This window comes from Monomorium pharaonis, chromosome 2 (assembly GCF_013373865.1).
Source record: "Monomorium pharaonis isolate MP-MQ-018 chromosome 2, ASM1337386v2, whole genome shotgun sequence".
Lineage (NCBI taxonomy): Eukaryota > Metazoa > Arthropoda > Insecta > Hymenoptera > Formicidae > Monomorium > Monomorium pharaonis.
In genome coordinates, this window is record NC_050468.1 from 18,604,133 (window position 1) to 18,619,518 (window position 15,386).

The following is a 15,386-nucleotide window of genomic DNA, read 5'->3' on the forward strand; positions in this document are numbered from 1 at the left end:
GTCTAAAAATGTTACTTTCTATATATCACAACACTTATTGTTAGTGATGAATTCAAGACAAGACAAGACAAGAATTCGACGTTCCTTGTCTTGTCTTGATTTTTTAATATCAAGAATCACCATGTCTTGATCTTGACAGTCAACATCTTCTTGCAAAATTCTTGTAAGACTCTTGATCCTTTTATAATATCTATAAACTATATATATATTTAAAGATATTATAAATTTTATAAAATTTATAAATGTATAAATTTTATTGAAATCTGGATATTGTAAATAAATATATTAATTTATTTATATTCTGATTTTGTTATAGTTTTTAAAATATTTTTATAAAAATGATTAAAAAGATATATTTTTGACAGACAAATATTAACTTAATACACGTAAAAAATTTCTAAAATATCAATTATTAAATTTGAACAAAAACACATTTTTAAATATATATATATTTTTTTTATTTATCACAATACAATTAATATTAACTAAACTATAAATTTTGACTACATACGTTGCATACTTGTCAAAGAAATTAATATTGACTCTAACTTTTAACATTTTGTATTACTTGTTTTTAATTGATTCTATTATTTTAGAACTATGATTTGTTTAATTCTACAATACGTTTTGTGTACGCTTGTACTTTATATCATTTTAATACATAAAGGTGTACAAGATCTTTTAATAAAGAATTTTCATATGTCATTGAAAATTTTAATCAAATTTGAGATTGTCTTGATTTTATCAAGTACAAGAAATTGGTGTTCTTGTCTTGAAAAATTAAGACAAGATCTTGAAATTCTTGTCTTGTCCATCACTAAACATACTTTTTGTCGTCAAAGTACTTATCAATTACGATTATTGATTACATCCATTGATTACTATTGGCGCATTGAATAAATTATCATAAAGTATGATAATGACGAGCTGACAACCTGTAATAAAATATATAAAATATAATTTTTTTTTTACATTTGTCACACAAGTTGTTCATTTACCGTAGCAAAACCTTCCAAAGACGATAAGAACAAACCAAGGCAGTATATCAGTGTAGAAGTTTTCATACTTCGGCGCATTATCATCATAATGCATTTTTGGATATTCAATGGCGCCGCGTACCATTGAGTATTGCATCTGTGATGTCATGTATTAATTCATATTAATTAACATGTTATATGCAATACGTGAATTTTAGATATATGTTTAATTAAAATCTTTTATTTTTTAAACTCACATTTTTTTAAATACACCTTCACTATGATCTATTACTGTTTGACCAATGCAGTTGCAAAAAAACATGTAGCCAAAATGAACGGCAACAAATAAAAATAATGCTATTATACCACTTATATCTTTTTCGATAACACGTTCGCAAAGCTATAAAACTTATGATTAAAAAAATTATTAGATAATATTAACGATACAATTAATTTTATAAACTCACACGATATAGATTAATGCTTAATGATACCACGCCTATAGGAATTGTAAAAAAACGGATAATTGAAAAAGTGGATTTGAGGAAATCAACGGACCTTAAACAATCATCACATAATAATATAAATGTATATTTTTAGAAAAAGAATACTAATATTAAAAAAAATATTCGTAACATGTATAATAACATGTATAATATTGTACAAAAATATAGAAAATTATTATAAAAATACAATTAATTGAACAATTTTAAAATATAAAATAGTTTCATAAAATACAATTTTTTACTAGTGAAAACTATTAGAAAAAATATAAGAATGTAATTCTTACATTTTATTACACATTGAAAATCGGGGAGTGCAGTTTCAAAATTAGAATTCAAGCAATCAGAAAAATCTAAATCTTTTATCTGTTTCATTTTAATTGGTTCACGGTAAAAAACATTTTGTATTTGTGTTAAAATTTTTCCTCGTAGAAAGTTTTGTGTTAAATTTATAACACAATTGTGTGTTAATTTAACATATTGCTGTTGTGTTAATTCAAGTAAAGTGTTAAATTATTATAATAACTGAAAAAAGTGTAAAAATAACACAATGTACACGTACTTTTAATTTTACATAATAAATATGTTTTTTATTATTAGTGATAGTATTTATCTGTCAAAATTGACTGAAAATAAATATTGAGTTTACTCTAAAAGTCCCGGCAATTAGTGCGCGGAGCCATCGATAAGCGAGCAAGCGGCTTAACTATCTTGGAAGTAAAATGCAAACGCGCTACATAAAGACCACTTGCAGCACGATTAAGGCAAACCAAAAATAGTTCACTCCAAATAATTTAGAGAGCACATATAAAGTTTTTGTCAATGATCCTGAAACAATCTATATATGCAATTGTAAAAAATTTTTTTCAGCATTTCTAAAATAATTATTATTGAACACATATGATATGTTAAATTAACATATATAACGTGTTAAAATAATATTATATAATGTTAAAATAACATTCATAATATGTTATTGTAACACAATTATATATGTTACATTAACATTATTATAATGTTAAAGTATAACATATAACACACGTGTTACTTTGATATAATTTTCTCATTAAATTGTTACATAAAAATTATGTCAAATTATAAAATTTACATTTATTTTTATATTAAATATAACATAATATTTATGTTGCTATTTAACATATCCTTAATATGTTAAATTAACACAAAAATTTGAGTAGATGATTGGGATATATGAAACGTGTTAAATTTAACATAAAATTTTTTACTGTGTTTAATTTTTAAATTTGCAATTAGCAATCTAATATGAGCTTTATAAATTGTAATACCAACTTGATAGCATTTCGATGACTATTGACAACCTCCACGATGTTTCTATCATTATTAAATTTTTTTGAAGAGATTAAAGATTTCAATTGGCTATATATATTTATAAAATGTTCGATACGATAACTAAAAAAATTCAATTATGTATTAAATCGTAGCAATATATACTTATAGTTTCTTATTAATATTTAAGAATTTACCTAGTAATTTGAAATATTGCACATATGTGTTGCGCATTCATTAGCAAGAATGTTTCCGCAGTTACCGTCGTGGTAATACCAATGAAGATTGTTAGAAAAAAATACAATATTATCAATCCGACATATTTTTCCCGTTCGATAAAAAAATTCATCGTGGACGTAAGATACCAAACTGATTGTCGCGATTCGTTTAATGGCATCACGATATCAAGAATATTTGGCGAAAACAATATAAATGCAAACACGAAATATGATGTGTATAAGCATACTGCAATCATCCAATATTATAATTTTAATTTTATAATTGCGTTACGATTGAGAATATTTTGTAGTTTAATTATGTTACTCACTTAATGTAATAATTGTATAGAATCTTCCGACATTAGCGCAATTATGTATGATTTTAAGTTCCTCTTTTTCTTTCAGAGAATTCCAATCAAACCGTACTTTTTCCATAAGCTTTCTTACCTAGAAAACAAAATACTGATAATTTATGTAAATACATTTCTTCAGTACAAAGAGAAATTCAATTTTTCAGTGCTTTATTGTTGTACGATTCAGTCGTGATTATAGAGATCGATGTTGTTTACAAACTTACTTTATTGCCATTAATAAACAAAACAAAATATACAATTGTGTAATATATTGTAAGTCCAAAGATCGAGCAAATATTTAAAAGAAGATCTACGCTGTATTCCACGGTGAAAAACAACGATAACTAGAATTATATAAATACTATTCATTTATGTATAAATATTTGAGTGATATATACGACGATAACTTATAATAAAATTGTCTGATAGAGTTATACCCGATAAAGAGTAGAAAGTAATATTATAGCTCATCCTTTACATTTTACAATAACTTCGTTAATAATTAAATTTTAAATTAAAAACTTAACATTTTCATTTGCGCGTGTCAATATATGTATAATATTATTTTAGACTCAAAATTATAAAATATTTAATTAGAATGTATTTATAAAAATGTAACAACACTGTGTAATCAAAGAGAAACAAGAGGAGGGAAAGTAATATAATCCTTTTAACTAAAATAGATTTTAAAAATTGGTTTTGTGTAAAAAAAACACAATATTTTGTTATTAAATTAAAATAAAAAAGCAAAATATATGCAAATATACACACGTACACATGATCTCTTCAGCAGAATGCAATGCTAAAAATCTATAATATATGTAATGTAAACCATAATTAGTAATAGAAAGAACTATAATCAGATTTATTGAATAACCTTTGGTATAAAAACTTCAAAAAAGAGATTCTGTTAAGTCTGCTGAGATGTTAGCATGTTTAGAGAACTATATTAGTAAAATCCATATTCTATTAAGTAACTTGTTATTTTGTGTAACTCAAGATGTGTAACCGAATAAAATGTTAAATAACAAAAACATTCAAATATACATATATATTACCGTGAAATAAATTATGAATAATTCAAAGAATATATCTTGAAATAGTTTTAAAACGTTCAAAAAGAAAAATGCTTTTTATAACAAATGTTGTTATGTATTGATATATTAGCGCTAATGCATAACTGCGAATTACTAAACAAATAATTTCATAAATAACAACTGAAATTATTTGCTTAATAATGAAGATGTTACGGGTAGTTATAATGCTCATGAGGGTCATAGTATCACCTTTTCCTCGTCTAAATTTTGAAATTTTAGTATTTATTAGAAATTAATAATAAATATTATGAAAAAGTACTAATAATAAAAACTGTCAAATTAAAAATATATAAATTATACTTTTTACAAAAAGTTTAATAATAAATAATAAAATTAAAATAATATGTTATATATGTATAATAACAAATTATTAATTATCAAATCAAATAATTAAAAGAATCATGAGGATAATAAGAACATTAGACAAATAGTTCTAAACAAATATTAAAGATTTGTACGAATATCGACAAACCTGCAAGAAGACATTAGATAAAAGAAGAAGAAACAAAAATATACAGTAAATGTATTTCGTGCGTTGTGTATAATATGGCCATAGACCAAGGCACGTTAATAGTATTTGATTAATTCTATAGTAACGATTCCCAGCAAAGTCCATGTCTGCGCGACATTTGAAAACTTTTGCGTCGAGTTATATGGAGAATCGTTTTTCTACTAATATCTATAAATATTGCGTAATATTTTTTTTTTACAAAATGCTGAGACTATATACAATAACAGCAAAATGTAAACTTTGCTAAAAAAATAGCAATAATTGCTATATAAAAAATTGATGAAAGAGACAATTTTATCATAATTATATATCATAGAATAATGAAAGAAAATAGTTCCATAAATTGTACGTAAATAATTCATTCTCACTAGAAGCAGTAAGATATAATAAGGGTAATAATATACACAGTTTGATTACTTTTTGTCTGAAGCAAACGCTTTACATTCATGTTCTATGGCCAAAGTCATATGTCTTCAGTTTCATATTTCTGTATGAAGTGACCACGTTAGTCATCATTTTTTGTAACAATAGAGAAACTTAAATTTGTAATATCATTGTGAGTATAATAGTAAACAAGATCGTAATTCTATCATCTTATAATTAAACAATCAAAAAGTTAATGAATAATACCGATAATGTAATATTATATTATTAATTTATTTTATGTAAGGTAAATAAATAGTAAAGTCAGTAGGTTAATTGCAGCTGTATTATTTTATTTTTATATGGTTATATATATGCTAAAACGCGTATGCTAAAACTATTTACATCGTGGCAATTTTTAATTTTGATTTTCGTGGGTAATCAAAAGAGGGGGAAAGAAATCATAATTTTCAAATTACTTTCATCTAATTTAATTTTTGCAAGGATAAAATAATAAATATATTTACGGATATAAATATATTATATATTACATTATATCAATAAATACTACTTATACATGATGAGAATTGCACTTAAAACAAAACACCGGAATATGTCAAAAACTAAAGTCAGTATAAGGTAAAAATGTTTTAGACAAAAGTTGTATGATTTGAAGAAGAATAAATAATGGTAATATTTTAAAAATAGTACTTTATGTAACAAGGGTAAGTCGACTTTTTGTGCATAAGTGCATAAAAAATTTAGTTTTATCTTCTAGGATTAATTTAATATAAAGATATTCAAATATAAACACAATAAATTTAAAAGTAACGTGTTTCCAAGATGTTATCTTTTACCTATCACGACACTTTTTTTCTCACCAAAGTACTTATCAATCACAATTATTAATTATCACATCATGTCACTATCGGCGCATAGAATAAATTACCGTAAAGTACGATAACGACGAGCTGACGAGCTGCAATAGGACAATAAAAATATAAAGTTTTTATACTCTTTACACAAGTTACTTGTTTTACCGTAGCATAGCCTTGCAAAGATGGAACGAATAAACTAAAATGGACCGCCAATGTGGAAGTCTTTATACTTCGGCGTATTATCATCACGAGACATTTTTGTATATTCAATGGCGTCGCGTACCATCGAGTATTACTTCTGTAATGCCATATATTAATTAATGTTATGTGCAATTATGTAAATTTTGAACATATACATACGTAACTAAAATTTTATAGTTTCTTTACACTTACATTTTTTTTAATATATTGTCGCTATGATCTATTATTTCTTGACCAATGTAGTTACAAAGGAACATGTAGCAAAAATGAAGGAAAACTTGTAAAAACATTAAGCTTGTACCGTTAATATCTCTTGCCATAACATGCTCGGAAAGCTATAGAACTTCCTACTTTTTAAAAATCATGTTAATAATATAATTAGATTTATAAACTTACACGATATAGATTAATACTTAATGATCCCACGCCAATAGGAATTGCCAAAAAATTGGTAACTGAAAAAGTGGATTTGAGAAACTCGACGAACCTTGAACAATTATCACACAGTAATATAAATTTGAGTTCTTAGAAAATGACTATTAAATCGTAAACAAATGTTCATTACATGTGAAATATATTACATATAAAAATGTAAAAAAGTATTATAAAAATACATTAATTAATTCAACAGTTTTGGAATATAAAATAATAGTTTCGTGAAAACACAATTTTTTATACACGGAGAAAATTTTATAATATAAATTATTACGTACGATAGTAGTTACGGACCATAAGAAAAAATTTAGAGAATTATATCATAAGTAATAAATTATATGATATTTGATAAAAAACATAGTAAAAAATTTCATAATTACTTCGTTGGGGTTTGCGCTACTATTTACCATAGTAATTTTTTTACTATATAAAATTTTCTTCATGTACTATTGAGAATAACTTCGGAAAAAATCTAAAGTCCATCTGATTAAGCATTGGAGATTGAGAATCGATTATATAAGTACGATTTAATTTGTTTCGTTGTAATAGTTGGTTGAATTAGAATCTTCAATTCGCAATCCTCAATTTCAAATGTATAATCTAATATAGATGAGTTTTATAAATTGCAATACTAACTTGATAGCATTTCGATGACTATCAATAGCCTCTACGATGTTTTTATGACAATTATATTTTCTTGAAGAGGCTAATGATTTTATCTGGCTTTTGTTTATAGTACGTTCGATTCGATAACTACAAAAATTCAATTATGTCATGATACTAAATTAAAATAATATATATTTCTTTTATTAGTATTTAAGAATTTGTCACCTAGTGATTTGAAACATTGCACATATGTGTTGGACATTCATTAGCATGAAAGTTTCCGCAGTTATCATTATGGTCATACCGATGAAGGATGTCAAGATCAAATACCATGTTAATAATTCGACGTATTTATCCCGCCCAATAAAAATATCAATCGCATATGAAAGATGCCAAAGTGATTGTCGCGATTCGTTTAAAGGCATTATAATATCAAGAATATTTGGTGAAAAAAATATTAATACAAAAAGAAAATATGTAGTGTATATCGTTACTGCAATCATACATACATATATGACATTTTAATTCTTATTAATTTTAATTTTAATTTTAAGTTCATGATCGCACTATTCAGAATGTTTTGTAACCTAATTACTCACCTAACACAATGATTGAATAGAATCTGCCGACATTAGCGCAATTGTGTATAATTTTAAGTTCTTGTTCCTCTTTTAGGGAATTCCAATCGTACTGCACTTTTTCTATAAGCTCCCTTATCTAGAAAAAGGTACTGATAATTTATATTGGTCTTTCGAATGTTTCAAAACGTACTCCATTGTAATACAATTCGATCAGTCGTAGTTATATAAATTGATCTTTTTTAATAAACTTACTTTATTTCCATTAACAAGTGTAGCAAAGTATAAAAATGTATAATATATTATAGGTCCGATGACCGACAAAATATTTAAAAGAAGATCCACACTATATTCCTTAGTGATAAATGCTGATAACTATAATTATATGGATGATTCACCCATGTATAGATGTTTGTGTACATATGACAATAATTTATATAATAACCTCCCTGGTAGAAATTTAGTGCAATTTTTGATTGGTCATTGGATAATTTTATTGGTTTCTGTGTGTGTGTGTGTGTGTGTGTGTGTGTGTGTGTGTGTGTGTGTGTGTGTGTCTAGTAATTAAATAGCAAAACTCTTTAAAATTCCAATCAAGACGTAACGTTTTTCTCGCAGTTATTGTATTATATAATATGCAAGCTGTATAATATCTGAACTCAGTTAACAGTAAAAGAAAATTATTTTTTGTGTTTATAGAGAAATTATTATTACTAGGTAGACCAAAGTTCAGTCACACTGCATGAATTTCTATCAGGACTATTGTCTAATATTTGTATTTGATATAAATACTAAGTTTTAAAATGTTTATGTTTATTAAATAATAAATTTACAAAAAATTTATAATAATATAAAGCCTTAAGCAGACATATATTGTATTTTTAAAAAATATTACCAACACACAAATAATAAAATAAAATAATACACTATATTCAATAAATTATTAATAATTTACAGTAAATTATTAATTTAAAAAGTTATGAAAATAATAATGCAAACTAGTTGTAAGAAGTTTAAATAGATTTGTTTGAACAATAACAAACCTGAAAAAACACATTACATAAAAGAAAGAGAAATAAAAATATGCAATAAACGTATTTCATCCGTTGTGTATAATATGGCCATAGACCAAGGCATATTAACAATATTCGATTTATTCTATAGTAACGACTTCCAGCGAAGTCCATGTCTGCACGATACTTGAAATACTATTGGGTCGAATTACATGGAGAGTTACGTTTTTACTAATATCTATAGGTATTATATGATACTTTTTTACAAAATGTTGAGAACTATATAATAATAGTAAGTTGTTACTTTGCGAAAAAAATAGCATAGTTACTGTCTTCTTTAAGTATTATAGAATAATGAAAGAAAATAATTTACTAAATTGTACATGAATAATTTATTTTCGCCAGTGACATAATGAAAGCGATAATATATACAATTTTCTTTATTTTTTCCAACGCAAGTACTTTATATTCGTATTTTATCATCAAAGTCATTTAAAGTCAAATATTTCTTTATTTCTTTATCTCCTAAAGCGATCGTGTTAGTCATCTTTTTTTAACAATACTTATATTCATTATGTTACTGTAAATAAATATAACAGAAAACAATAATTCTATTATATTCTAAGGAAGAACAACCAAAAGCGAAAAATTAAAGTAAGTTAACACTGTAGTTCTGTTTTATTTTATATATAATGTGAAAACAATTTAGTAGGTTAATTGCATATTATAAATTTCTATATGAGTATGCTAGACTATTGTATCGTAAAGTTTTAAACTTCAATTTTTATGCAGATAATCAAAAAAAAGACATAATCATTGTAAAGTATGAAATTGATGTGCTTGCAAGCTGAAATATAAATTCTATTAAATCTAAAACGAAAGAATTATTATTAGTCAAATTTTACCGTGGCAAATCCTTCAAAAGACATAATAAACAAGCTGTCAATGACAAATGTGCAGTGTCGCATGCTCCTTTGCATTATAAGCAGCAATAGCTTTTGCGCTTTCAACGGAGCAATGTACCACTGCACGTTGTATCTAAAATATTGTTATTAGAAAGTAAGAACTGAAATCTCTTATGTTGTAAATTCATTTTTCTTTAATTCTTAATAATTCCGTGATAGTCTGTTTGTTTTACTTCCACTTCTGATGTAAATAAGTAAAACAATACAGACCTATAACAAAAAACGTTTTTAGCAATCATATTTGTGATTAATTAATAATGAATGATTTTGTTACTTACATTCTATGAAAAACATTGCTGCTATGATCGATTACTTTCTGTCCTAAATAGTTGAAAAACAACATGTACCAAAAATGGCCAGAAATAAATAGAAAACTAACGAACATCTCATAATATTCCTTGGATTTTGTCAACCGAGAAAACTATATAGCACATAAATAATTAATTTGATTTTATAGAGAAAAAATAATTAAACATGTATTTACACAATATATGCAGCATATACATATATGCAGATATTATGTCAATAGATTCTACGTACAAATATATAAATATATGTATATAATTTGTAGGGAAAAGCGGGGTAGGATGACGAAGTGAGTAAGATGACGAATCGCTAATTTGTTTAAACTAATAACAGATATCGACCAATGTTGAACTCATTAAAGGCTTTAGATAATAGTAAGTATTTGTTGTAGTTTGATTTCAATCGGTCCACAAAAGTGAATAATATGATAAGAAATTTGTTTTAGGTATACCCATGCACAATTTTTTAGCACTTGTTTATAGGGAATGACGTAATTATAGTAAATACTTTCGGTTTTTAAAAACATTTTTATTAAATAAATAAGTGAATACTATGATTGCGGATAAGATGACGGATAACGTCAGATGATGCATTTGTACTTGCTGATGTTTTGCAACAAATGTAATTTCGTGTTATGTAAATTAAATTTGTAATTTGTAATACTAGTTATACTGATAATCTGTAAGTAAATATCATATGCAATTTATTAATTTTGTTATTTAAAAAAAACAAAGTAGTTGTACTATTAATATAATATATTGTTAAATAAAGAAGAAAATTGAAGTTTATATAATAGATAAATAATAGATAGGTTATAATGTCACTTAATTTGACTCTTTTCGCTATTGAAAGTCATCTTATCCACATAGGGGGGCAAGATGACGAAATTGACACGTTCTTAGAAAATCAAAATTTCTTAAAATTTTAATTTATTTAATAGTTTTTAATTTTTATGGTAGATACGAAGGGCTTTAGTAAATCTAAAAAAATAGATCATTATTTTTACACCATCACAGAAATGAGGAAAAATCGGTAAACCTTAGGGTCGTCATCTTACCCCCCTTTCCTCTACATATAGTATATATGACCGCTCAGTGACCGCGAATGTGTCTCTCACTGCGGTACTATCTCGCATTTGCCGGTAATTAGCGGTAGGCCGGGTAAATCAGCTATTTTTTTATAATAAATAATCGGTAACTGTTGCGAAAATCATAAAATGATAGAGAACTTTTTTACTCAGTTTAGTCCGTTGTACTTCTATGTAAGCATTATGTCAAAAATTTTCTGACACCCTGTGTATATATATATATATATATATATATAGATATATACATATAAAATATATAATATTAATAAGTGTATATTAATAATTACTCACATTATACAGATTAACGGCCAGCGATAGCACTGCTAATGGCAATAGTACTGAATACGCCAATGTAAAGTATTTCTGTATAATTGCGATAAACCTTAAATAGCAATAAATCTTAAATAAATTAAAGAAAGTACATAAATGATAGAATGCATACGAGTAATCGTTGTTAATTATATACGTTAATGATTTATATAACTTCTCGCATAAAATTTTATAACTAAAATAAATTTGAATATAAAATAAAGATTATAATGAGAGAGAGAGAATGTGTGTGTGTGTGTGTGTGTGTGTGTGTGTATTTATAAATATATATATATAAACAGCGTGATTAGCAGAGCGCAAATAGAGTTACAAATTTAAATTGATTAATTACTCCATAATATACGAATGTTTTGACTCATTTTGAGTTATAGGGTATCAGAAAACACAAATATTGTGTGATTCTTTCTTGGTTTCATGTTGAGTTACTCCCAGATTGCAAAATCCGAAGTATACGTAGGCAGAGAGGAAAAAAGAAAGATATTCTTATATAATATGTAATCTAACATGGCGACTAACATGGTGAATTAAGAATAAAGTAACTCACTATAAGACTACGAAGAAAATATTAAAAATTTAAATAGGTGTTCGAGATCTATATGCAAATCGATTCGCAAATTACAAGAAGTGATTGTTAATTTGTTTAGATACTGATCCGAAACACAAATGTTGATTCACAAAAGTTATCGCTTTAAAATGCTGTGATAAGAATACATAAGGGTGAAAGAATATGGAAGAATAAATAACTAAATATAAAATATGTGAGACGGATAAATATGAAGAATGTTCTAAACTTGGCAAACAAGAGCTTTGCATATTCAGAATCAGCACTTCATTAATTAAACTTTAAAACGATGTCAGACTGATTGCGGTCCAAAAGAGCAGGCTAAACTGCAGATCACTCTTTATGACTCTATCTGCGCTTTGCCGTTTGTAATTTTAACCGCGTTATTTACTCTCATCTTTTATTTTATACACGGAGAAATTTTTTTTTAATTACTATAAATAGTAAGCGCGCATCAAAGAAAGAATTTTGAAAATTTTTAATATGTTTTTTATCAAATTACAATAGTATTTACACTACTTATCGTATAATTCTTTGAAATTTATCCTTATCTGTAGCTATCGTACTTAATAATTTTTATTGTAAAATTTTCTCTGTGTATTTAAACTTCAAAAGTCTTTGAATTTACTTATTATTAAAATAAATTAATTTTCAAAATAAATATTATAGAGAAATCGGGAGGAAAATATTATAGAAGGTTTGAATATAAATTTCAATAGATAATACAGTAAATTGTAATTATACATAATTACGAACTCGATTGCGTTTTTGTACATATTAAATCCGTTGATTATCCCTTGACATATTATCAAATTTCTTTGCATAGAAGATGCAATACCTGTTACCGTATCTTTGAGTAACGCTTGTTCTATGCGGTAACTAAAATTGATAACGTAATTGTAATATGTTGCTATTAAAATCAATTGATTCATTTCTTAAAGCATATAGCTTTATTTTACCTGGCTATTTCAAATAAACTACACGCATGTTGTGTGAATGATATATTAAGCGTTTCGGTTGCTATCACTGTAGTTATACTATACGTGGCGAAAAAACATATTATCAGTAAAAGTGGAAAAAAATATTTTTGTTGATCTATAAAACACTCTATAAGAACCGGAAGTTGTCGTAAATGAGTTTCATTTTTACTGATTGCAATATCCAAAAGATTATTTGATATTAATTGTATCAAAATGAAGCAAAATGTACATATATAGATGATCACTGTAATTGAATAATTTAAGTCTTAATCGCAGTAATCAAATCTATAGTATAAAAGAATTATTCAAGGTATTGCTTACATGTTGTTATCAATGTGATGTATCTTCCAAAATTCGCGTATTGTTTTAATATTTTAATTTCTTGCACGTTGCTTAATTTATTCCAATTATAAAGTATTTGTTCCATAAGGTCTTGTAACTGTGTTAAAAAATAGTTATTTATTTATCTTTTCTCGAAAAAAATGCTTTAAATAAAATCTACTTTTCGTATAAATTTTTCTATAAGAGTATTTAGTTGACATCAAATATTCTTACCTTTCTTATACTTAAAGAGTAAGCATTATATTTTAACATATGAATTATCCATGGGATAGTGTACGTAAGAACACGTAGAATAAAATTCATATCACACTCTGTAGTGATGAAATTCGTTAGCTAAAAGTTAACCGTTTAAATTATTTCTATTTTTATATTACTATCATAGATAATTCTTTTGGTTAGAATACACTATTCATAATCTTATTAAATTACACCTAATATTTATGTAATAATTAATTTAATATTATTGGAATATTAAATTGCATCTGATTAATTTTTTTATCATTCCAATGTCGCCACTGTTGTTACTTAACATTCCGTTCTTAATTTAACTAAATAGAGTTAAATTTAACTCAAGAAATGTTAGGTTTGTGTATAAGTTTGTATGAAATTTATGCATTAATAACCTGAAAAATTGCACATGTGTTTTTTCTTTCGCGATGTGCGTGACTCATACAGCATCTGTTTAACGCGCTAAGGCTTATGAGTTTCGTTTATTCAGTCGTTGTTTCATACGTTTACACATTTTTATAGATCCTGATAAAATTCACTTTCTGTGTATGTTTTTTTCTTTTACCAAAAGAGACAGCAACTAAAGCCAAAAAAATTTTTTCCGACACATATGATGAGGAAGTATCAAATAGTAAATAAAAAATAATATACTGAAAAATCCGTTTAGTTAAATCAACTAAACTCTTGTTTGGATGTGGGCAAACAAATACATTGGACGCAACAAAACAATGTAGTTCGCCTATATTTAAACAAAAATTTAGTTGATTCAACAACATGGGTTTGTTAGTATAATATTACAAAATATTTCAACTACATTCTTTTGTTGCGTCAACCAATTTATCCACATCCAAACAAGAGTTTAGTTGATTCAACCATATAGGTTTCTCAGTGTATAGATTTTGTTAGTAATTTTAATTCTAACGATTAACTGAAATTGTTCAAAGAAAACCAACGACGAAAATCAGCTGCAAGTTCTGCTTGACGATAACTGAGCTGTGATGATGCAACTCATTTTGGTGCAACGTACTTTAATTTGTTAAAAAATTTAATAAACGTGCGCATACCTAATATTAAATTAAATACTTTCTTTGAAAGAAATCAATTTAATCACAGAAATAAATTAATTAAATGTAATGTTTTCTTAATTACATGATGTTTTGTATTAAAATAATAAAATAAATAAAGTTAAAAATAACAAAATATTATTTAACTTAAGGAATTAATTTAAATTTTTATGTTTTGTAGACTTTTAATATAAAAACAACTTATTTTTTTAGTTATTCCTAGATATTCACAAATAAAAGATTTTAGTTTAAATATTATTAGATTTATTACAATTTTTCGATTAAAAAAACCGAATATAAAAAAAGTATTATACACTAATGTCTTATACTAATATACTTTGTTTGTTTCGTTTAGTTTTGATATTAAAGAATATATACATATACAAAAAAATTGAGAAAAAAAAATTTTGACGTATTTAAAGTACTACAGTATAAATATTCATATATAATACAACGTATGTAATAGTAACAAATTATTAACATA

General features: G+C 25.4%; 4 protein-coding genes across 6 annotated transcripts in view; all 4 read right to left on the reverse strand.

Annotated features, from left to right (window-relative positions):
* Positions 1-15,386, reverse strand: part of LOC105838260 (mannosyl-oligosaccharide 1,2-alpha-mannosidase IA) — a 601,715-nt gene that overhangs the window by 20,112 nt on the left and 566,217 nt on the right. The gene's annotated exons all lie outside the window — the stretch shown is intronic.
* LOC105838261 lies at positions 569-1,616 on the reverse strand. The gene is made up of 2 exons (XM_028194591.2): positions 1,235-1,616; positions 569-1,134 (listed from the first exon to the last, which is right to left on the reverse strand). Exons 1-2 carry the CDS (start codon positions 1,297-1,299, stop codon positions 978-980), a joined length of 222 nt encoding a protein of 73 aa, XP_028050392.1. The 5' UTR covers positions 1,300-1,616; the 3' UTR covers positions 569-977.
* Positions 2,591-8,866, reverse strand: LOC105838265. The gene is made up of 6 exons (XM_028194518.2): positions 7,673-8,866; positions 7,478-7,594; positions 6,803-6,893; positions 6,599-6,741; positions 6,368-6,503; positions 2,591-6,306 (listed from the first exon to the last, which is right to left on the reverse strand). The coding sequence occupies exons 1-6, from the start codon at positions 7,948-7,950 to the stop codon at positions 6,253-6,255; spliced, it is 819 nt and encodes a 272-aa protein (XP_028050319.2). The 5' UTR covers positions 7,951-8,866; the 3' UTR covers positions 2,591-6,252.
* LOC105838266 lies at positions 9,473-13,569 on the reverse strand. Of its 2 annotated transcripts, XM_028194121.2 has the most exons (5): positions 13,248-13,569; positions 13,045-13,167; positions 11,688-11,778; positions 10,282-10,424; positions 9,473-10,076 (listed from the first exon to the last, which is right to left on the reverse strand). In XM_028194121.2, exons 2-5 carry the CDS (start codon positions 13,110-13,112, stop codon positions 9,929-9,931), a joined length of 450 nt encoding a protein of 149 aa, XP_028049922.1. In that variant the 5' UTR covers positions 13,113-13,167; positions 13,248-13,569; the 3' UTR covers positions 9,473-9,928. The 2 variants fall into 2 exon arrangements, with proteins under 2 accessions (XP_028049922.1, XP_036138655.1); XM_036282762.1 differs by having other exon boundaries at positions 13,045-13,569.

Coding starts and splice junctions, on each gene's coding strand:
- LOC105838266 (XM_036282762.1), bottom strand. CDS start 13,220: ATGAATCAATTGATTTTAATAGCAACATATTACAATTACGTTATCAAT. Junction 11,779..13,044: donor ATGTACAAAAACGCAATCGA/GTTCGTAATTAT, acceptor TTGCTATTTAAG/GTTTATCGCAATTATACAGA. Junction 10,077..10,281: donor AGCAATGTTTTTCATAGAAT/GTAAGTAACAAA, acceptor ACAATATTTTAG/ATACAACGTGCAGTGGTACA.
- LOC105838265 (XM_028194518.2), bottom strand. CDS start 7,950: ATGATTGCAGTAACGATATACACTACATATTTTCTTTTTGTATTAATA. Junction 6,742..6,802: donor TAAGTATTAATCTATATCGT/GTAAGTTTATAA, acceptor GAAGTTCTATAG/CTTTCCGAGCATGTTATGGC. Junction 6,504..6,598: donor GACAATATATTAAAAAAAAT/GTAAGTGTAAAG, acceptor ATGGCATTACAG/AAGTAATACTCGATGGTACG.
- LOC105838261 (XM_028194591.2), bottom strand. CDS start 1,299: ATGTTTTTTTGCAACTGCATTGGTCAAACAGTAATAGATCATAGTGAA. Junction 1,135..1,234: donor GAAGGTGTATTTAAAAAAAT/GTGAGTTTAAAA, acceptor ATGACATCACAG/ATGCAATACTCAATGGTACG.